General features: G+C 44.3%; 1 protein-coding gene across 1 annotated transcript in view; it reads left to right on the forward strand.

Annotated features, from left to right (window-relative positions):
- Nucleotides 1–1,916: 1,916 nt before the first annotated feature.
- Nucleotides 1,917–23,957, forward strand: part of SH3TC2 (SH3 domain and tetratricopeptide repeats 2) — a 41,235-nt gene continuing 19,194 nt past the window's right edge. Inside the window, exons 1-9 of the mRNA XM_033139936.1 lie at nucleotides 1,917–2,013; nucleotides 9,559–9,678; nucleotides 14,054–14,158; nucleotides 15,404–15,531; nucleotides 17,569–17,674; nucleotides 18,602–18,745; nucleotides 21,648–21,843; nucleotides 22,384–22,457; nucleotides 23,166–23,361. Coding sequence (XP_032995827.1) covers nucleotides 1,950–2,013; nucleotides 9,559–9,678; nucleotides 14,054–14,158; nucleotides 15,404–15,531; nucleotides 17,569–17,674; nucleotides 18,602–18,745; nucleotides 21,648–21,843; nucleotides 22,384–22,457; nucleotides 23,166–23,361 — 1,133 coding nt within the window. The 5' untranslated portion in view covers nucleotides 1,917–1,949. The remainder of the gene's footprint in view (nucleotides 2,014–9,558; nucleotides 9,679–14,053; nucleotides 14,159–15,403; nucleotides 15,532–17,568; nucleotides 17,675–18,601; nucleotides 18,746–21,647; nucleotides 21,844–22,383; nucleotides 22,458–23,165; nucleotides 23,362–23,957) is intronic.

A 23,957-nucleotide genomic window follows, 5' to 3' on the forward strand; every position in this document is an offset into this window, starting at 1 on the left:
AGCTGCGATCCTGGGTAACCCATTGACCTCCCTGTCCGGCTGCGCTGCTGGGAAACCAGCAAGGCTGATAAGGCTCCCTTCTGGAGAAATTCCTGTTCCTTGCGCCAGGGCGGGGCAGAAGCTGGACCCGAGCGCGTACAGTTTCTCTCAAGTTTCCCTTCCCCGCCCGCTCGCGCCCCTCCTCGCCTTTCGCCTCTCTTCCCATTGCGCGCCCGAGGTGCTTTGGGAAGGGGAAGGGCCAGCCGGGAACACGGGGGTCGAAGAGAACATCTGTAGATGAGCCTCCAGGTCAGTACCATCCATTTGGTCCCTGCTGCTTTCTCGCCCCCCCCCCCTTTCCCCGAGTCCTCCTCCCAGCCACCGTTTCGCTCTCCTCCCTGGCATGCCTTGTCCGCTGCCTCCAAGTGCAGCCAGCCGCGCAAGCGGAGGCAGCGTGTGCGCCCGTGTGGCGCGCTCTGCCCCCTGCGCTCACCCGGCGCCGAGAAAGCGGGCACAAAGAATGGAGGAGTCCCTCTCTCGGTATCCGGACTCCGGAAGCGAAAGTCTTATGCTTGCATCATGGGCTGTTCTCTCACCCTCTTGCTCCTCTCTCTCTCTCTCTCTCTCTCTCTCTCTCTCTCTCCTCCAGGGGAGGGTCGTAGAGCCGTGATAACTGCTTTTCTTGCAGGAGGTCCCAGCTTCAGTCCTTGTCATTTCCAGGTACGGTTGAAAAAGTTCCCTGTCTGAAATCCTGGAGTGCTGCTGCCAGTCAGTGCAGGCGATACTGAGCTAAGTGGACCGATGGGTCAAATTCTGCACAAGGCAGATTCTGACATTCCAGGGTTCTGGAGCACTGCTTTAGCTGGCCTCCCAAGTCGTGTGGATGTCATTCACTGTGAGCAACCTTTGATATACACGTTGTGTACTGTGGCGGTCGCTGCAGGTGGCGCAGTTCACATGGGAAGGATCTGCAGGGTCCTGCACAAAAAAATTGCACCTTTCAGGACTGGATATCGTTGCACTACCTGGAAGAACAAGAAATTGGGGGTGCATAAATTGAATCCTTCCCCTTCCTGCAAGAAATTCAGGGTTGTGAAGATCAGGGCCTCAGGTGGCAGAATCCAAGGGGTATTTCCCATGAGTGCCACAGCCAGAGAAGGAAGGAGAAGTGACTGAGGTGGGAGCAGCTTCTGGGTTCTGGCAAGATCTCATGGGAGTCCTGCAAAATCTCATAAGATCTTGCCGGGCTCTTGCCGGAACCCAGGGGACAGGCTGCCCCTGGCGAAGATATCACCCCCCCCCAAACACCCCACTGAGGCAGGTGAAATTGAGAGTGTGTGTTTTGACCAAGGCTATCCAGTACAGTCGTACCTTGGTTTTCGAACAGCTTAGTTCTCAAATGTTTTGGCTCCGGAACGCCGCAAACCCAGAAGTGACTGTTCCAGTTTGCGGACTATATTTGGAAGCCAAATGTCCAACATGGCTTCCGATTGAATGCAGGAAGCTCCTATAGCCAATCAGAAGCTACGCCTTGGTTTTTGAACATTTTTGGAAGTCAAACGGACTTCTGGAATGGATTCCGTTCATAAGCTTAAAAGTTAAGCCACTCAGGCTTGATCTAATCCCAAGACAGCACTTGTAAGCTTTATGCCACGGTGGCCTTGCTGTGGTAGATGTAGCAAGAGAATCTGGACCAGCATGCAGTTCAGATGCTGAATAACTGCCATATATAGGCAAACATTTGCAGGGACATCTCAATCAATCATCTATCTATCTATCTATCTATCTATCATCTATCTATCTATCTATCATCTATCTAATCTATCTATTTATCTATCAGATTCAGAATGCTTTAATTTGTGTCAGCCAATGGAATCTTGCTCATGACTGCTCAGAAGGAAGTCCCACTGAATTCATTGGGGTTTACTTGCAGGTAAATGTGCATAGGATTCCAGCCTTAGCATCCCCACATGCTCCCTGAACTCCCAAGGATATGGGCTCAGGATGACTTCAGCCCTCTATGCACAAAAACAGGTAAAATGGTGATTTGCATAATAATCCTATGCATGTTTACTTGGAAGTCAATCATAGCTGTCAAGTTTCGGATTTGAAAATAAGGGATCAGCAGCCTCACCTATCCCGGGGACAGTCACATGGCAGTGGTGGGCGGAGCCAGAAGCAAAAGTGGGCGGCACTGGTGTGAACGCGCGCAGTAGGCTTACTGTATTTTGGAAACGCTGCCCGTGGGCTACGACGCCTGTATGCGTGGGAAATGGCTCCCGCTTGCTTTGAGGCTGCAAGGAGGTGAGGTCTTCCCAGTCCCTGGCCAGCAGGGGGAGGGAGAGGAGCTGCTTCCTTTGAAAAAATGGGAAATTAAAGGGATATAAAAAATAAGGGATAGCAGTGAGAAACTGCTTGAAATAAGGGAGATTCCCGGGAAAAACGGGATACTTGACAGCACTGAAGTCAATCAGTGGCCTAAATTGGCAGCTGTGAATGTAAGTAAGCACCAGGGATAGTTCCCTTCCCCCTCTGGACAAATTTCTCTTGAATAAACAGGGATGAGTATGCATAATCGAAAAGTTGAATCATATGAGCTAGTGGAGCTATGCAAACTTGCTGAAGGAAGTAGAGATATTGTTAAATGTGTGGTAGGAAAAGAGGATCTGTCTGTCACTAAGAAGGGTTGCCATGTTGTACAGGAGTCATGCCCTTATCTCATTCCAGGCACTCTGACCCTTGGCTAGCGCAGTAAGAGCCCCAGACTCTTAATGAATTTCACCTTTTTACCCTATAACTGCTTGCCCAAATCTGGCTTTATTTGCCAGACTTTGATTGGATGTTTTACAGTTTCTTTGCAGTTTCTCTTTACCTTTCCTACCTTTTGCAAATAGAGAAGAAGAATATAACAAATAGCCCTTAAGTTTCCAGTGTTCACAACTGCAGCAAAGAACTTTAATATAAAACAGCAAGATGACCTGGCCAGTTTATTATATGGCCATGGCTTTACTTCCTATCAGGCTTCCAGCACAGAATCCAATTAACCTAACATATCCTGCGATCTTCGGATGAAGGGTGTTATAGAAATTTAATATGAATGAATGAATGAATGAATAAAAATATACAGTGGAAAATCTAATTTTATGTTAAATAAAGGTCCCCGCCCCCTCTGGAGGATGTATTTGGACAGCTACCTATTTCCAGTACAAATACCTACACGTTGGGGTCATATTTGTGATGATTGGTGAGGGTAAAGAGGAGGCTGTACCTAACCACCACCCACAGTTCTGGGTACTCAATGCCCTACAACACCCCCCCCCCATTTTATTTAATTTTTGGCTAGCAATACTGTGTTTATCCACACAATTGCATCCAAGATGCTGTGTATTAGATAGGGATGGGTAATCTACTTTTGCTTCACTAGGGAGCAAAAATCCAGTCCTCCTGCAGTTGTGAGGAAGATGTAAAAAATATGTGTGTGATGGAGATAGTCTGTGCATATTCATGACCCTAGAAATTGGCAAGCCAAGGCCTAGCAGTGACCCCTCTTCCCCTCATGTTGGTGAGTTATTATTATTATTATTATTATTATTATTATTATTATTATTATTATTATTATTATGTGAGGAGGCATATGACTGTGGTTTGTTGAATTCCCTGCTGCTGGGTGTAATTCTAAAGCCATGAATGCTTTTTGCATAAGGGGGCCAATGTTTTCGTTGAGGTGAAAATGTAAACAGGTGTTTTGTTTTCATCCAGTAGTGATGGGGACAGGAGTTGACAGAGGTCATTGTGAACGGATCTAGTATTATAAATGAAGAAGGGTGAGAGGGTCATTGCAGAGAGTGCAGCTTCCCCACTCTTCCCCTTTTTACTTTCTGTTTTTCCATTGAGTGTGTTTGATTCTCTTATCTTTAGCCCATGGCTGAATGCCTTGAACTCCACTGACGTGAATGAGGGTTTTGCATGAAATAGATAGATCTTCTGATAACTGATAAGCATTCAGTTGTGACAGGAAAGGCGGCAGAACACTATCCCAAGATCAAGTTGATTTTGAGGCTGTTTTATCTTCCTGAGATGGGGAACCTCAGGCTTGGGGGCCAAATGTGGCCCTTCAGACATCTCTATCTGGCCCTCAGAATTCTCCTCAGCCCACATCCCTCACTGGCCTTGCTTCGTGCCACAAAAGGTTTTTGCCTGACTGGAATGTGCCCTTGAATTCTGATAATGCCTCTTGCTTGGCTGAGTGGAAGACAACGGGAGGTGCATTGACATTCAATGCCCTTTTAAAATGCATTGTGAAAGGGGTGTGTGTGTGTGATTGGGTTGCCTTTGTTTTTATTGTGTATTTAGTGTTTTTTATACATTGTGATTTTATGTTGTGAACTGCCCTGAGATTTACGGGCATATGGCGGTATACAAATTCTAATAATAATAATAATAATAATAATAATAATAATAATAATAATAATAATAATGCTGTACCAAGATACATTTTTTGTTCAGTCTACTTTGGCCTGTGCCCACACCCACCACTGGTATGTGGCACTTGGATGGCTGCCCTTAAGGGAAGGTGGCCCTTGGGTGTGTGGCGTGGAGAGAGTTCTATGGGCCACATAGACAGGCCTGGAGGGCCTCATTCCCCCAGCCTAAGGTTCCCCACTCCTGCTTTATATGAATAGGTGCTTGCTTATAAACAGTGGTGCTAAGGGTTATAAAATGTCCAATAAGAAACAATGCATTCTATTGGGGAGGACCTGAGGTAAAGGTAAAAGGCAAAGGACCCCTGGATGGTTAAGTCCAGTCAAAGGCATGGGGTTGCAGCGCTCACCTTGCTTTCAGACCGAGGGAGCCGGCGTTTGTCCACAGACAGCTTTTAGGGTAGAACAGAACACCGTGACGGAAACTGCTAAGTGAACAGAAACGCCGTTTACCTTCCTGCCACAGTGGTACCTATTTATCTACTCGCACTGGTATGCTTTGGAACTGCTAGGTTGGCAGGAGCTGGGACAGAGTAATGGGAGCTCATCCTATTGCAGGGATTCGAATTGCCAACCTTCTGATCAGCAAGCCCAAGAGGCTCAGTGGTTTAGACCACAGCGCCACCCGCTCCCAAAAGGAGGACCTGACCATTCAGGTGGAGGTGTGCACAGCTTGCTCTGGATGGGGTTGCATTCCCCTTCAATCCACAGAACTGCCGCATGGGGATGCCGCAGGAGCCACCACTCCCAGCTGTCCAGGCGTGGGTTGACCAATTTCACCTATTATGCCAACTGCACCCATTCTTGGATAAGTCACTTCTGGCTCCTGTGAGTCATGTCCTCGTCTCCACCAAGTTGGGCTAGTGTGTCATGCACTTTATGTGGGGCTGACCTTGAAGACAGTCAGGTAGCTTTTGTTCCCCCAGAAGCTGCTAGGGTGTTATCTGGAGCCAAGAGAATGGACCTTTTCCACCCATCATCTACTACCTGCATTGAGTTCCAAGTGGGCAGGGACTGAGATATGTCAAGAACTGTCCCATTTCATCTAAGTCTACCTAAGAACTCTCCAAGAGAGGCCCTTATTGCTGGATATACGGTGGGTGCTCATGAAGGATCGAGTCTTTTTTATTGTAGAAGCCAAGTTCAGGAAGAGCCTCCAAACAGGGACACACTTGTCCCTGCCACTCTTGTTATTATAGAAAGCTTTTCAGTAAAAGTGCCCTTTTGAGACTGGTTTCTATCCACCTCTTTCCATCACTTGATTTATGCTGCATGAGCTATGCTGTTTTATATTGCTTTTATTATATGCTGCTTTGGGTATATGATACATACAAAAGCAGGGTATAAATGATAGCAATGATAAAAGTTTTACAGTACTTGGAGCAAAGCCACTGAAATTAATGAATACAGTTAAGTTAGGTCGATTGATTTCAACAGGTCTGGTCTGAGTTCAACATTTTGAATTCTACCCAATCATTTTTCATGTAAATTTCTCACTCTCCTATTGATTGAAATGGGAGGTTTTGTGATACAGTGTCATGGGGAGCGATAGCTTGGATTATGTATTTTGGTTGCTAGAGAAGAGAAAATGGAACGCAGGTTGTAGGAGCACTAATGAGAAAAGCTCTGACAGTGAAAAGGTTTAGGATGACCAGTTTCTGTTGCAGCTCTTGGCCTGCTGTTTTCATTTATACAGCAGGAGCAGATCACCTCCTGAAAATTATATCAGTTAGATTTGCAGAGGATTTGATTTGCATAAGTAGTGCACCTCATTTGCATAACTCACAAATTATGCCATGCAGATGTGTGGGTTTTTCATGCCTGTCTTTAAGGAGGACCCTGACCAGCCTTTCAAGAGACATCTGGATTTTTCTTCACCACCCACCAAAGCTCAGAATTCCAGGAATGTACTGCCTGGCATTTGAGATACAATCAGAAGCGGCATGGAGGGGTGACAAACTAGTGGAGCAGGGGAGAGTTGAGGCTGGCTCAGTAATGCCTCTTGGGACACGTGCCCAGCCACACCTCCCACCTTCCAACTGCAGGGTGGCCATCAAAAGATGCATTGTGCATTGAGAGGCTGTTTCCCCAGTTACTAACAAGAGTACTTTTGATGTGGTGGATTGCATTGGTCTTGTCCTGGGTCTGCTAGGAAGGATAAACTGCTGGCCTTGGGGCTGCATGGGCTGGTGGACACATGGGCTGCTGCTTTGGTGCCCCTTTCCAGAGGAAATTTTCACTGTGGTCCACAGGTGAGTTGCTCACAGCCTCCTTCTGTGTTTGCCCTTTAACCTTCTGTGGTATAACTCTGCAGGAGCCATCAATCAGCACAGCAGAATAAGATCGAACAGGGTCTGTCAACCTAGCAGCCTGCTGCTTTGCTCTTAGCACTATCACCAGTGGTTGAGGGGGTGGAAGAAGCACCCTATAAACGGGATGGTGTATCTAGGCTGCAAGCCTAATCCAAATTACCTGGGAGTAAACCCTCAGTGATTTCAAGTGGATTTACTTTTGAGCAGGCATGATGTGCTGTTCATTCAGTTTATGCCTGTAGTGCTGGATTCTTACAGCTTCCCTCATGGAAAATATGTTGCATGCTCCAATTCCATCTTTCCTGCTTCCAGCCACCAACAGATCGTAATCTAGTTTGCAGATGCTACTGCATTCTAATATGTATGTGTCTGTCTGTCTGTCTGTCTGTCTGTCTGTCTGTCTGTCTGATTTAATGCCTTTTATGGCCAACAACTCACAAGTAGAAGAATCTAGTTTTGTTGTATTGTGAGAAGAAATGGTGGCCTAGGATGATGCATGAGAGATATTTTGGGGCTTCCTTGTCTCTCTCTACACCAGTCACAATTTTATAAACCTCTTAATATGCTCCTCCCTTGCTTTAGCCCACATTTTGTCCAAATGAAAAAATGCCAACATCCTGATCTTTTCTCCATGCAGATGATGTTCTTCTGGTTGTTTTCATTAACCATTAGCTGCATCTTTTCTACAGCTCTATGCTGCAATATCCTTATTTAGATGGGATGAACAAACCACACACAGTATTCCATTTGCAGTTACCCTGTAGGTTTATATAATGACATTATGATATGTGCTGTTTTATTTTCCTATTCTACATAATTCCCAACACAGATTTTCTTGCTTTCATGGCTGTTGTCTAGGCTGTCATGGTTCCATCTTGATGTGGGGAAACTCATTTCCCTCCTCTACTTGACTAAGGGAGATTCACAGTGATATACTGAGAAATCCTTGGGCAGTGATTTTCGGCCTTGCTTTAATAAAAGCTGAATACAGTGGTACCTCGGGTTACAGACACTTTAGGTTACAGACGCTTCAGGTTACAGACTCCGCTAACCCAGAAGTAGTATCTTGGGTTAAGAACTTTGCTTCAGGATGAGAACAGAAATCGCCGTGCGGCGACACAGCAGCAGTGGAAGGCCCCATTAGCTAAAGCGGTACCTCAGGTTAAGAACAGTTTCAGGTTAAGAACAGACCTCCAGAATGAATTAAGTTCTTAACCAGAGGTACCACTGTATGTGAGTCAGATAATTAACAGTCCTGATTGGAGAGCAATAAAGATACTGGCTTGTATCCAACACCGTGTGTGCAGAGTTCCACTTGTGCAACTGGACTTGCCCCTGCTCTCCCTCTGTGTCTTCAAAATTTGCTCTTTGTGTGTGTGTGTTGGAGGGAAGAGGGTTCCTCCAATCCCCTGGAGCAGATTTTGAGGGTGCATGCAGGGCTGAAAGGGAGAGGATGGGAAAATTCTGTTGCTTAAGCAGAAATCTGCTGCACTGGTAGAACAGCATTGGATATGCCCCACCACATATATATTTTTTATCCCTATGTAATGTTTTCTGTTTTGGATGGAGCATGGTGTGTGAGCTAATTATTTTAATTTGTGATTTTGAATGGAATTCAGTCGCAGGTACAATTCTTCTGTCTTCTGTTTCCTCTTAAGCAACAGGGAAAGGTTTAGATTACCGGTAGATTATGATTCAAATTAAGACTGGTTCACACATCCACATTCATCACTCAGTGACTACAGTGCTTGGAGCCACTTCTGACCCTGCCTTTCTATTATTATTATTATTATTATTTCACGTATATCCCACCTTTTCCCTTGACGGAACTCAAGACAGCTGACATATAAAAATGAGAACTGCTGAAAACATAGGGGAAGCCATTAAAAACAATTAGAAGTAAAACTATCTATGTCAATTAAAACCATACAAATAAGTACAACAGAAGCAAGCTTGTGAGCTTTGGCTTCTTCTGATTCCACTCAATAGAGCACCAGGTGCCTGGGGTCATGTGGCAGGTATCTGTGGCACAAGTGCATAGAACAAACCCCTAGCCTTGGATGTAAGGAAGATGGCAGGCAGGCAGCAGCTGACTGAAGGCGGAATGAGGCTGGTGGGGCACAGTGCCCCATTTGCCGTAATGAACCAGTGCTCACTGGATGGAACTTCTGTGTCACCTCAAAAATATGCTTTTTACGGTAGAGTCCACTCATACAACCAGCTGCAAATCATCAAGCACAAGGATTATCAAGTGTAAACTACCAGATTGGCACAGGATTGTGTGAAGCTGCCCTAAGGCTGATGACTTCAGTCTGAACCAGCAGCATCTACTCCCTCCATCTTTTCCCCAGAGTCACTGCCAGTTTTAATTGGTAGTATACTCAAGCAGTGAACGGAGACCACAATGCTCTGGGATTCTTACAAGAAGCTGTCACAAAATCTTGTTTTGATTGCAGTGTGACTGACTCCTGATAGTTGATACAAACTGTGAAAGTAGTTTCGGTTCATCTGTCTAAGCAGAAGTAGTTCCTCCTTTTAAAAGACTGTTGGGACTAAAATAAATAGCTAAGAAATTGTGGTTAAGAGAAATGGCTTCAGCCAGCCCTGTTGCAATTGTTGCATGGGAAAGGGAGAGGAAAGGTCCTATCCATTGTGACGGCAAGGGGTTAATTTATTTGCTGTCGTCATCTCGGGTGCATGGGAGTAAGACTCTTGGGGAGCTCTGCAATCAGCAATACCTTTTTGTCCTGCATCTCATCTCATCTCTGGCTGCATGTGTTCCCCAGGTGAAGAAGCATCCTCTTGTTCATCTGATCAACCTGTGTGCCTGGCCAGTTGGTCCAATCTGCAGCAGTACACAGCTGAACCCCCAGAAAGATGGTTCAAAGAGGGGAAGATGGCATCAGGTACTGTTGAAACAACAACACCACTTGGTTCTTCCTTCCAGAAGTGTATGTGTTTATGTTTGTGTTTGTGTGTGTGCTTCTGTATTGCAGTGAAGCCTGGACTGCCCCAGCGGTATTTTCCTGTAAAATGGGTCTGAAGGACTAGATCGCAGGTGGCCTGGTTATGTTTTGAGAATGGCTAAGGCACATGGGGACATATATACTAGCACTAGATGTGTTCTGTTTCATGGCTATGTCTATGTATGTAATTCTGGCCTTTGTTTATTGATGCCTGTTGTGTGTTAGAATGATGAGAAATGCTATGGCCCTGTGTTAAATTGCATTTTAGAGCCATTTCACAGTTTACATGGGAAATTCGTTTCACTCTGGCTATACCAGCTACATCCTGGTTTGTTGCGGGAAATGCTGGTGTTATGTAGGTGAAACCTTGACAGATGCTCCTCACATGAACTCTGTTGTAGACATTGCGCAGTATTCCATCCATTCTGCCTTTTTAAGCAAAGGGACTTAATTCACACATCCTTCTGCACTTGCCATTTACAATTTCATAGGAGCCATTCCAGTTCTTTCAGAAAAGCTGGGGGTTTTGCATTAGAAGAAAAAGCTTTAATTATGCTGTTCCAAAATACTAGCTGAATAAGGACGCTGCCGTGTGGCAGCATACAAAAAAAATCTGACACCCCCCCCCCCCAGCAACTATACCACTATAAATGATAAGTGTGGAAAGGCCCTAATACTTATCTTTTGGATTTTGCACTTTTTAGAATTTTGCAATATAAACATTGACTCAAAAAGCTCTGCTCTGAAACTCTCCAAAGGCAAAGCAAAAAGCCTGCTAAAAGAGCATCTACAGAGCTATATTTCCCCCGTTTGTAATATGGTTTACAGTTCCGCATAAAGCCAATTCACAGTTTGTTTTAGAGACTAGCAAAGCTGAAAATGGAGTGGGACTATTTAGTGAGCCTACTTATGAAAACATGCCATTGTTTGCAGCCCATATTTCCTGGCACACAGACCAAGTCCTGTCTAACTACTGACAAGACCCAGGTTTTAAACTCCTATTAGGCTTGCACAGCTCGGGAAGAGCTTGCTGGCTTTGTTTTTTTAAAAAACAAAACAAAAATGAGCCTCCAGCATCATTAACTTAATTGCTGCCTAAATTTCCTGATTCTAGGAGTTTTATGGCTATGTGTAATGATGTGTGGAGTTGAATGAGCCTGGCTAGATTTTTCAGATTGCAGCAGTTATGGGAAATCTCCATTTCCCCCAGAAAATTGATGAGCAAACAGTTATGCAAATCAACTCTCTCCCTCCAAGAAGTAACTAGGCAGCCCTTTCCCCCACAGGGTTGGTGTCTACAAAATCCCAGTTGCTGCTCAAAGCAAGAGCAGGAATCCATAGAGGCTCAGGGAGGCTACTGAGATAGTGATCTGCTGTTATAGAAACATTTCTGTGGTGCTTGTAGTTATAAGCAAAGATTGCAGGAATCGTTCCCTCGCTCTTGCATTGGCACCAGGCTTACTCTTCCAAATCTGGCCTATCTTTTCATTTATTGAAAACATTTCAATCCCCACCCTTGTTCTTTGCTCAAGGTGCCTTACAAGGAGCATGTCATAAAAGATGGAACAAAAACAAAAACAAGCAAGCAGCCAATAAAACAAATAAAAATAAAAATATCAGCAGCAAACATCACCACTCATCTTTTGGGCTCATAGCCTATCCAGTTTCCATAGCCTATCCAGCCTAAACCATCCTTTGTCAACCTGGTGCCCTTTGGACTACAACTCCAATCAACTCCTAGTGCTCGAACCCATGACCCTGACCATGAGACTCTTAATCTCAGGGTTGTAGGTTCAAGTCCCACATTGGGAAAAAGATTCCTGCATTTCAGTGGGTTGGACTAGATGACCCTTGTGGTCCCTTTCAACTGTACACTTCTATGAATCAGGTTTTTTTTAATGGTCTCAAAGCACATATTTAATGGACTTTGTGGAACAGGCAGTACATAAAGGAAACAAACAAACAAACAAACAAACAAACAAACGTTTTAAAAAATAATTTAAGGTTGCAGTCCTATACTCAATGGAAGGACATCCCAGGGATAACAGGACAGAGTAGAACTTCTCATGCAGAGAAGGAAACCTGCCCTCGGAAGCCTCACTGTTACGGATACAGAAACCATCAGTGCTCCATTAGTGGTAACAAAAAAAGTCCACTCATTCGGCAACACACAGGAAGGGGAAAACTCTGGATGGAAGAATGAGGCAGCTTTCAAAGGCATTGTGGGTCACATGTGTGGCCTCTTAACAAGTTTTTAACTTTCCTTTTAACAGGTCCATGTTCTTTCTTAATTTCAATAATTCATAGCCCTCCACCCACTCCATCTCCAGAACATTCAGAGTGGTCATTCTTTGTGTGTGCATGTGTTTGTGTTTTTAAAAAAGCAATATATTCTGTTTCTAAAAAATATTCTGTGGGAACTGTTTCTTCCCCACTCAGACCAGATAGCCTGGCCCATCAGTAGTAGTACTTCCTTTCTTACATCCATCTGGATGTACCAGATCTATGGCTTTCAAATTCATGAGCAGAAAAAAAATGTAAGTCAGAGCTGGAGGTTCTGAGTCCAGTAGCAACACACCTGGTAGGGTGGAGCTGAGGAGCCTGTGTCACTGTTGCTTCTGTGAAAAGCACTGCGGGGTGGTGAGGTTGGGCCCACAAGGGTGCACTGGTAGGACCACTGCCACTAACCTTGCGGTCCCAGCCTCTTGACACCACCCTGTTCAGGTAAGTGGCCATAGTGATGCTGTTTTGAGGTTGGCTCCGTGGCTCTTCCCTACCACATGGGCTGCTCCTGTTTGAGTCAGTGCCAGGAACAAAAGGAAATGGTGGTGGTCCTTTGGTGAGAGATTTCCCATTTGGGGAAGTCACTAGCAGAGGACAGGAAATGCTTGGGTTGTGTGAAATTTAGGTCTACCCTCCAGCTGGAAAGAAGAAGAGTTTGGATTTGATATCCTGCTTTATCACTACCCGAAGGAGTCTCAAAGCGGCTAACATTCTCCTTTCCCTTCCTCCCCCACAACAAACACTCTGTGAGGTGAGTGGGGCTGAGAAACTTCAGAGAAGTGTGACTAGCCCAAGGTCACCCAGCAGCTGCATGTGGAGGAAGGGAGACGCGAACCTGGTTCCCCAAATTATGAGTCTACCACTCTTAACCACTACACCACACTGGCTCTCTAAGTAGCAAGGTTTGGGAAGACTTCTGTTTGGGACTGCAGAAAAACTGCTGCCACTCATATTGAAGTCCCTGGGGTTGAGGGGTATTATATATCTCTATATCCCCTTTCACTATGCCTGTAGTTTACCAGCTGAGGTCACATGGGCCCAACGGTGCCCTTGAGGACTTCCCTTCATGCCCAACAAGCCTCCCCTCTTGTCATGAGGTGTTGACAGTGGTTACTTGAAAAGTACCCAGTGCTGAAGGAGGAAGTTGGGAGAATAAAATGGAAGGGATCACTTTTCATGACTCAAATCGGCTCCTGATCAGAAAGCAGAGGAACTGAGAGGGTAGGAGGGAAGGGAGAGAGATCTGGGAGGCGGAGGAAGAAAATGGAATGACCACGTAGGAGAAAGGGGTCAGGTGAGAGAGGGGAGTGGGGGAGGGAGAGGATATACACTTTCCTATTGGAATTGCACATTTTTTTTCACAGTCTTCCCCCTCCACATCAAATCACAGATCACATCTGCCTCCATTGACTGAAGTGTAAGAATCTGGTGCTTTCTTGTTCTGCCGTGGTACAAAATCATGGATCTGAGGCACAAGTATCCCTTCAAAACCACAATTGACTAATAGTTTACCTCTGGGCACACAGATGTTTTCTGCAGTTTGATGTTGGTTTTGTTGTCATCCGCTGCTAAAGTCATGAAACTCAATAGGAATTCATGCCTTGGATCAATGGCAAGCAACATATGTATGGTTTGTTTATTTTATCATGTACAGTGATAGAATACTTTAATTTGATGTGTCTTTTTAGTGATCTCATGTAAAATAATGCAGATTCAATGTGATATGTTTTAATTCTACCGGATCTGACTTTTACATGCTCTCCTGGAAAAACTGTGTGTGTGTGTGTGTGTGTGAGCGCGCGCGCGCACTTGAGTTTGTTCCTGTCTGTCTGTCTGTCTGTCTGTCATGGTGGGTGGTGATGTGACCCCGGGGAAAGAAGCAGCCACAGGGGAAGGTACCCACAACACTCTTTCAACATTCCAAATATGCCCACAAGCCCAGAAAGGTTGGTGGCCTCCTGTATTATGCCCTTGCTATCCCTCTTCTTAAAAAGTTGACAGTGGTCCTTCTGCCTACATGGTGACTTGTCAGGTAACCCCAGGGAACTGGATCCAGGAAGTCAGTCTGCACAAATAGGAGAGGGCACTCTGGAAACTGAGTCCGTGTCACTGGCTGTAGGGGAAGGGTTCCCAAATGGTAAGTGTTTGCCTAATTGCTCCCTTTTGTTTTTAACATCTGTAACTAACGAGCCAGCCCTCGAGATCATTTCTCTGGAGGAGATAATGACGTAGTTTGCATTGCATGACTTATTAGCAATGCAGAAGATGAAGAAGGAAAAGGGAACAGAGTTTATAGTGGGCCAGAGTCTGTAATTCCAGGTGTCAATGCAGAAGACAGTATGAATGGAAAAGTGATGGGCCATTGTCTGACCTGTACCACCCAACATCTTTCCAGTGGCTAAGAGCATCCGTAGATGGTGCATAATTCAATTTAGGTTTAAAGGGACACATTTCACTTAATTATAAAAACAAAAACAAAGGTCCCACTCTCTGACATATCCTCAGATAACCACCAATTCCCGTGTGATAACTTATTATGAATTGGGTGTAAATTATTATTATTATTATTTGCAACAACATCTAAATGAATCTTCATTGAAAATGCTGCATAAATCCAGATGTGGGGTATTTTTGAATGGGGAATGCGAGCCAGAAGTTGCCAGGCACTCTTTTGGAATTCTGGACTTCAGCGAGGGTGAAACCGCTTACTTCAGTAGCTGGCTCTTTAATCCCTTTTAACTGGTGGCGGTATTTGTAGGAAGATGGTGTAACAAAGAAGTCTGGCTGGTCTCAACAAGAGGGATAGTGATTCTCTTACATTCTGCTTTGAGGAACATAGCCAAGGAGACCCTTAGCCATTCAGAGTATGCCAGACTGGACCTGGCAAGCATGTTGTTGCTGTAAGTTGACATGCCTCTCCTAGAACCCAGGAAGCATTTCAAGAAACAGCATCTTCCGCAAGTGAATTAAACTGAATGCTTTAGTTCCAGTGAAAGGTTAGGAGGAACAGTGCAATGTAAGCCCTGCCAGAGCACCTCTACTGACCTATCCTGAAGCCACATTGGCTGTTCCAGTGCTGAGACTCTCAGTTCGCTCTTGTTTTCCCCATGAAGACACCTGCTATTTGAGATTGGGGGAGGGGCTTGTCTCCAAAAGCTGTAAACCCACCAGTCTAATCTGTGGCATCTAACAAGGTGTGATGGGGATTTTGATTACATATCTGTAGATGAATGATAGAAACATTCAATCCCCCTGGATGCTCACTAATGGTCAGAGTTAGGCTAAAGTGGGGCTGGTCCATGCAGAATGCTAGACAAAGGTATTTAGTGTTTTATCTTCTTTAATTGCCTATCTCTCCTTCTCTCTCTTTTTAATTTTAAAGAGATTGCCCTCTCATTTTCTGTCAAGAGTCGCTCGGGACAGGGCCTCAATCCCCAGCTGCAGGAGACAGCAAGAAAGAAGCTGTGGGCCTTAGAAAATGACGACAAAGATGTTTGTGCTCTTTTCAAGGTAAAGCTGTTGCTATTACTTCTTAAGCACCTCATGGGTAGCAAATTAGGAATCTGTCCTATGCCAAGTCAGGACATTGTGCCATCTTGCTCAGTATTGTCTAGTCTGTCAGCAGCTCTCCCATGATCTCAAGCCGAGGGGTCCTTCCCATGTCTGGTGTTTGAGATCTTTTAAATTGAAAATGCCAAGGATTTTCTGTGTGCAAAACATCTGCTGTAGTACTGAGCTATGCTTTTGTTTCTTGGCATGCCTGCATAAAGCAGTCAGAGGTGAATTGTCGGCTTTTATTATTCCTGCCATGCCTGTCACTGTAATTAGGTGACAATGTGAAGGCATCACAACTGTCAACAAAGCTCTTGGATCTGTAGTTGCAAAAACAACAATCAGTCCCCCTCCTCGACAACATATACCGGTAGCTCAATATGGTTAGAATGCTCCTATAAAAGGACACAGGTGGCATGGTGGGTTAAACCACAGAGCCTAGGGCTTGCTGATCGGAAGGTTGGCGGTTCGAATCCCCGCGACGGGGGGAGCTCCCGTTGCTCAGTCCCTGCTACTGCCAGCCTAGCAGTTCGAAAGCACACAGTGCAAGTAGATGAATAGGTACCGCTCTGGCGGGAAGGAAAACGGCATTTACGTGTGCTGCTCTGGTTTCAGCAGAAGCGGCTTAGTCATGCTGGCCACATGACCCGGAAGCTGTACGCCGGCTCCCACGGTAAAGCGAGATGAGCGCCGCAACCCCAGAGTCGTCCGCGACTGGACCTAACGGTCAGGGGTCCCTTTACCTTTATAAAAGGAAAAGGATTGGAGCCCCCATATTTATCTCTTTATCCCTTTGATTGCACTCATAATCATATTCATAATTATTTTCATATTCACATCTCTGTAACTATCCCTCCTCCAAAGTGACTGGACACCTGAAGTTTTTATAACTACAAAATTTGCCACTCAAATAATGTTGACATATGTAACCAAGAAATGTTGTATGTTTTTTTTTAATCATTCATTCATGGATTTTTTAATGCTTATTTCTTTCCTTTTTTATTCCTCCTTTTTTGGTTTCTTCTTGTTGATAACTATAATAATACAATATCTCAATCAGAAATGTTTCGTATTTGCTATTTATTTTCCAAATTGAGATTATATAAATGCCACACATTGTCAAATTATTAAAATTGAATGAAAAGTTATTTAAAACTCAGAAAGCTATTTTTTATTTTTTTAAAAAATCCCCACCATTTTTAAATTCCCCTTCACATTATTTGTAATACCATCTTTATTCAAAAGAGCTCAGGGCAGTAAACATGCAATCTCTGCTTTAAAACCTTCAAGGAAGGATTTTCCGCAACCTCCCGAGAGAGACCGTTCCACTGTCAAACAGTTCTTACTGTTGTTTAGAGGGAATCTCTTTTCTTGTAACTTCAAGCCATTGGTTTGAGTCCTACCCTCCAGAGCAGGAGAAAACAAGCTAGCTCCATCTTACATTTGACAGCCCTTGAGATATTGGTTGGTGGTCATATCTCCTCTCAGTCGCCTCTTCTCCAGGATAAACATGCCCAACACCTTGAACCGTTCCTCATAAGGCTTGGTTTCCAGACCCTTGATCATCTTGGTTTCCCTTCTCTATGCATGTTCCAGCTTGTCAACATCCTTCTTAAATTGTGGTGCCCGGAACTGGACACAGTATTCCAGTTGTGACCTGACTAAGGCAGAATAGAGTGGGACTATGACTTCCCTTGATCAAGACACTATACTTCTGCTGATGCTGCCTAGAATAGCATCAACTTTTTTTTACTGCTGCATTACCCTGTTGAATCATGTCAGTAGCTAATCTCCCTTTATGTAGGGCAGGGTTGTATTGTCTTTCTATAGTCCTGACCCTTAGTCTACAATCCAAATTTCAAATGCCATTGTTGGAAGAAGAAGAAGAAGAAGAAGAAGAAGAAGAAGAAGAAGAAGAAGAAGAAACACAGAATATAGCACATGTTCATTCACAACATAATTCCCATGGTCTTTCCTGCTTTCCTTTTTTTGCAGGAGCTGTCAGCCCGGCTGGTTTGTATCCAGGCACAGGACAGTCGCTTTCTACTCTCCTTCAGGACCATAGAAGAAATCTGGAAGTTTTCAACATACTTAGCACTTGGTAGATCACATGGAACTGATGGGAAACTAGCTTTCCAACAGGAGAGCTTGAGGGTGGGGTGTGGGGATCATTATATAAGTTGCTGTGGGCAGGACTAGACTCTTAAGGTATAAGAGAAAGAGAGCTTCTGCCTCTGTGTCTCTTTTCAGTATTTATCTTGAAAAAGGTCCAGTTTCACACACTGCTCCCCCTCCCCAATAAGGCAAGGCTGGGGTGGAATGAAATCCACTCTGATGATGCCATGGTTCATGGTGTCAAATGAGACACTACAAGGAAGAGAGAGAAAGAGACAAGGCTGAAGCGGTTTAATCTCCATATAAGAGGCAGTTTCAACCCTAGAAAGGTTGTAAAAGATCCATGCATAGTGAAGAGCTGGAAGGGAAGATCAGACAAGGGTTGATGGGTCAAAATTATGATGTTGTAGGCATAAGAAACTGAAATTAATTAGTTAATTAGTTAATTGATTGGTTATCAAGCGAGAGAGAAGAGGGTGGCAGTGAGAAAAAGGTGCACACACTTCATTTGCCCGTGGGCCCAGACACTACTGGGTTTGGCCCTCCCCAACCCAGCAGGTAACCTTTGACAAATTATCCCTAATGGAGTGTGGCCCTTGACAGAAAAATATTCCCCTCTAGGATTTTTTAAAAAGGTTGTTGTGCTTTAAAGTTTTTGTTTTGCAGTTTTATTATTATTATTGGCTTATTTGATTTTTAACTACTTCTGAAACTTCCTGCTGAGAGGCAGCTTGTGTAAGTTTGAGAAATAAATAGAACGTTTTCAGTTTAGGCCCTGAGGCTGTGTGGCATAGGCCTGAAGAATCACCTACATTCTGTGTCGAATGTTTTACCTGAGAAAAACGCTGCTGCATGTTTGCTCTTGGAAGCCACATGATAGATTTTGCATTCTTCCTTTTTTATGGTGAATCAGGCTATGTGGGCTGCTGTTTGGAGCTTCTTCTCTTCACCCCTGAGTACTGGCTGAACTGTGCTCTGGTGGAGGATACCGAGATAACTGTTGCTCTAGATGAGGATCACATGGCCACCATGTACTTAGGTCTTCTGCTTCAGGAAGGTGAGAAATATGAAGCCAGTCTTACAGCTCCTCTCCAAATATCCCGTTAGGAGTATTTTTCAGATCTGTAATACTGCATATCCATAAGGTGGGCCCCCAAGTAGGTTACTCTGGACTCCTATTGGCAGGAGAGAGAAGGTCCGAGTGGGACCATGCAGGTGTGCAGTAGGTAGATTTTGGAAAGGGGTCCTACCTGCCTCAAACCCCAAATCTGGTTCTGGTGAGGGGAATAGTCCCCAGCAAAAGTGTACAATAGACAAGTACTATTTACTTAGACCCTATAATGTAAAGTTCTCTGGGTGGCTTACAGTAAATAATATATGAGATAATATATAAAACCATAACATTACGGAAAAAGTAAAATTTAAAAAGCTACCAAAAATGCCTATTCCCTAAATTAAAACACAGATAGAAAAACTGAGAAAGACCCAGATTATCTAAATTATTTAAAATGTTTGAGTGACCGAGAAGGCTTTACCTATCTCCGAAAACGCCACAAAGATGGTGATGGCCTTTTCCATATGTAACATGGGCACCAACCCTGACCAAAGACTGCCAGAAAGGAAGTTAACTGTGAGCAAATCACTTCATTTAGTCAACACAAGGAGCCCAAAGTCGTTCTGCGCAAAATTCTTTTTGAAGCAAACATGAGGTCCGGGAGCAACTGGATCCTGAGATAATGCACTGAACCATTCTCTGCCTCAGAGCCCACATCCCTGCCTCCAAATGGTTGCTTCAGAGAGGAGATTTCAGAATAAGACGTGGTTCTGACCTGCTGGGCACCCTCTTGCCCTCCTAAGTGGTCATTGCAGGAGAGGTATTTTCCCACAGAATTTTTTTTTTTTAAACAGAATTTATTAGCATTTTCGTAATATAACACAAACCCAACCCCACACCTACAAATACAAAAACAAATACAAATACACATAATGTCAGGATTCTTCTTCTTATTTGTATATCTTACAAAAAAAAAATTCTACTTCTGAATCTTGACGTTTGACTTCCCCCGCCTTTTCACCTTCGGTTTTAAATCGGTATACTATTTCCTTAACAACTTTTCTCTATAAAAAAATTTAACTTTACTTAAAAATAACACAATTATCTTGATCTTTTTATTATAACCTAAATCTTAACCATATACTCTTATAACTAAACTTATTTCTTCTATCCTTTATCATGCTGCTTTTGACTTAAGATTCAATATCTCCTTACTTATTTAAAATAAACTTATAATTAACAGACTTCACACTCCGATTTCGGATACCATGACAGACCATTTGGATTATACATTTAATACTTCAACCCACTCCCCCTCTGTCCATTGTCTTTTTCTGTCTTTCACCAGAACCGGATCTCCAATTATCTTCTTCTGAGTGTCCACAGATCCAGGCATTCACAACAAGCCTAGCATCGAGCTTCAGGGTGTTCATCACTTCCTTTCTGGGCTCCTCCGTACCTTTGTACCATACTTCTTCTTCTTGTAGAAATCTTAATTCCATGTCCCTTGCCCCCGAGCTGCCACCTCGGAGTCTGGATATTATAAATTTTCCCGTTCCAGGGCTGCCACCCCCAGAAATCGGTTCCTTTTCCCGGAGTTGCCCAGCCATTTCGAACCATCCTTCAAGCACCCCTTCCAGCTCTTTGCCAAGGTTTGATTCCATTGTATAAAACTTTTGGAAAGCCTCCTCTGTGGAAAGTGAGTCCTTTTTATTTATAATTCCACTCAAAACTTGCAATTTCCGATTAAGCAGTTCCAGCTTCAAGACAGTGAGCATTTCCTCATCCTTTAAACCAGAGTTCGATACCAGTGCAAACACAAAGTCCAGCATTTTAGAAGGGAGGGTGAGTGTCAGATTTCAGTTCCTGTCTCTTCCTTCCTTTGTTTCAATTTTTTCCCACGACAGTCCAAGTCGTCGCCATTTCTCCGAAGCCGGAGTATAAAGACCAAAACTTCAAATGGAGATATTTTTTCCCCAGTTAACCCCCGAAGGGAAATCTCAGCAGTCTCAGTTTTCAAATTCCAGATACTTTCTATCGATTGTTGTAGCAGCAGTCACTTAAACGGTTAATTTCTTTCAACTCCCGAAGGGAGAGAGGCGGGCTGCCTTTCTTCTTTCCCCCAGATCGTTCCAAGAATACAAAGAGTCAATCAAATACTCACAGCCACTGGGTTCTTATCAGCTCGTTAAAGACAGGTAGAACTTAGACGCTCATCACAGGCTTTGTCGCCGCATTTACATCCCGGTTGGGGCATGTCCCCTATAGCCCGGCTCCGTCGTCCCTTCACCCCCACTCCCCCTTTACAGGGGGAGCGGGGGAAGGGTTCGGAGCCACAACGGGCACAGCCGGGGAGCCCAGGGTGCGGGACGCTCTTCCCGCACCCCAACCGGAGCCCCGCTTTGCGGTAGCAGGGCTCCTAACCCCCGGGATGGACTGGGTGCTTCGCAGCCGAAGCAGCCCACGACCACCCGCAATGGCGTCGCCGCCGGAAGTGTCCCCACAGAATTTTCACTGGTATCATGCTTGTTAATTTTGTTACCCACCTCTCTCTAAGGTGGGTAAGACTCAAGGCAAGTTACAAATCAGTACAATGAAAACAAAACCAGTAAAACACAAAGGCAGCTATGTAGCCAATGTTCATAAAGCACTACAATTTGAAATAGCTTTAAACTTGGTCTTCCAAAAGAGAAAAGTCCTTACAATTTTATGCAAGGGAATAGAGAGATTGGACCAACAAGGTCTCGGGGGAGGAAATTCCACGTTTGTGACACCATGACAGAAAAAGCCTGGCTTCCTGTGGTTTCCAAGCTGAAGTTTGAAGGTAGTAACACATGGAGCAGGGCTTCCAAGCTGTTTATAGGGCAGTAATCCTGACCATTATCAATTCTTCTTCCATCTGCAGGAAACTTCTTTGCCAGGGTCGTGGTTGGTGTCCTGACAGATGAAGAAGGGGAGGATTTGAAGCTCTCCAAAAATGAGCTTGTCCATGTGAAAGACATTGGGCATGACACCAAATGGGAAGGGACATCTTTGTTGAATGATCAGAGGGGCCTGGTCCCTGTCACAGCCATGGAACCATTGCCCCATCCTTTTTACCAGTAAGTAGAGTAGCTGTGGCAATCTATACATGGGGCCGACATTGTGAGCCATTGTGGCCGTAGCCTGGGTTCACTCAAAGTAAAACGCTCAGAATGAAAACATTCTTATCTCTGAGGGTAAAATGGGCTGCTGTTAATATACCTGCCCTCTGTAAATACATCCTGAGATCACGTTTATTGACAATTATGTTATGTAAGGTTAGTGTGCACCATTCCCCACCCCCAAATATGAAGCAAAGAGTACAGTCGTACCTTGGAAGTCGAACGGAATCTGTTCCGGAAGTCTATTCAACTTCCAAAATGATGGGAAACCAAAGTGTGGCTTCTGATTGGCTGCAGGAAGCTCCTGCAGCCAACCAGAAGCCGTGGAATCTCCGTCGGACATTCGGGTTCCAAAGAACATTCCAAACCGGAACGCGCACTTCTGGGTTTGCGGCGTTCAGGAGCCAAAACATCTGAATACCAAGGCGTTCGGGATCCAAGGTACGACTGTACTCTGAAAGAAATAGAGTGTTCATTCACAGCTCTTCATATCCACAGGTGGTTCCTGAAGAACTATCCAATGAGCTGTGGCATCTCCAAACAAATCAGCGGACCTGGCTCTTTGCAAATTGGTGAGGACAATCTCATTGGGGGCAAATTGTAGATAACTGACTTAAGACTGATCCATTGCATACTTCTCTCTTTATTTGAAGGGGGGCGGGGTGCAGGATTTTTAGAATGTCTTAGATTTGCACAGTGTATAGTTTGCATTTTTTAATCATTTGTTTAAATTAGAAGTGGAAACATCAGCTAAATTAGCTTCATTTGCCCACAGTGACATCAAATCTAATTGGCTAGAAGAGTGTCATGACATCATTACATTTACTATGTGATGTACCTAATTGACTGAAACCACACTATGAAAAAGAAAGCACCTAATGGGTTGGGGTACTGCCAAAGCAACAGATGAGGGGACAGTGATGGCAAATTGACACAAAAAGTGTGAACATTCGCAATAGTAGTGATTATCCCCTACCTTCACCCCAAATACTTTCACGCTGAAAGCTGAAATAGGCAAACATTTTACCCAGGCTTCTTTCTTTTTTCTGTCTTCATTTTAAGGGGGACTGTGTTAAGCTGTATTAAGAAGAATAAGCTGTGGTTTCAGGTGAAGCCCAAGTGACAGGACAAAACACCAATGTTATGGGACACAAAGGCACCTTGTTTCCACACTCAACCCACAAGCATGCCCTTCTCTGCCACTGGTCACTGTTTCTAGGAGAGAATGGTTCAATTGTTCAGCCTGCTGAAGTGAGGGACATTTTCGTTTTATTTCTTAGGCCAAGGGAGGTGCACCACTACAGAAGATCACAGAGGGAGAGGATGGGACGAGCTGAGCTTCTGCAAAGGGGACACCATAGAGGTCACTGGCTTTCTCATTCCAGGCCTCCAGTGGTTTATAGGGAAATCCACAACCAGCGGTGAAGTAGGCTTTGTCCAAACCAGATGTGTGCATCCTGAAACTTGTGAGCCGATGTAAGTGTGATATACCCACGGGGGGCACACTTGTGGCCTGGGATAAAGACACAATTGGTGTTTATTGCATAAATGCAGAAATCAAGTTTGGGATCTTTTTCTGTGTAGGGTGAGGTGTGAGGGGACTTAGGATAGGAGACAGGAAAAATGTTGTGCTCAAGATTCCCGTTTTTTGGCTTAAGAAAACTTCTCAAGGCATGTGATCAAAATCATAACATAGAAATGATTTGTGAGTTGAATATGAGTTTGTTAAATGGAGATGTTTAAAGATATGCCTTGCCTCGGGCACAAAGCAACTCAAGCAGTACAATTCTATGGGTGATCACTACCTGGTGGGAAGTTAATCTCTGAACAAATCAAGGGGCCTTGTCAACACACAGAGGAAGTACACAGATAAGAATATCTGTTTACTTTTGCTTGACAGTTCACATTTTCAAATATTTTGGAGTTCTTGCATCCTGTTTCTCCACAAAGTGACTTGAATCAACCCTTGAAGAATCTGGTGTTCATTTTCTTTACTTTCGGAATTTATTTGTAATTATTTCTCCCCCCACCAAACGCTAAATGATCTCCTGCAGTAATTGATTTAAGCTTCA

This window comes from Lacerta agilis, chromosome 2 (genome assembly GCF_009819535.1).
Source record: "Lacerta agilis isolate rLacAgi1 chromosome 2, rLacAgi1.pri, whole genome shotgun sequence".
Classification (NCBI taxonomy): domain Eukaryota; kingdom Metazoa; phylum Chordata; class Lepidosauria; order Squamata; family Lacertidae; genus Lacerta; species Lacerta agilis.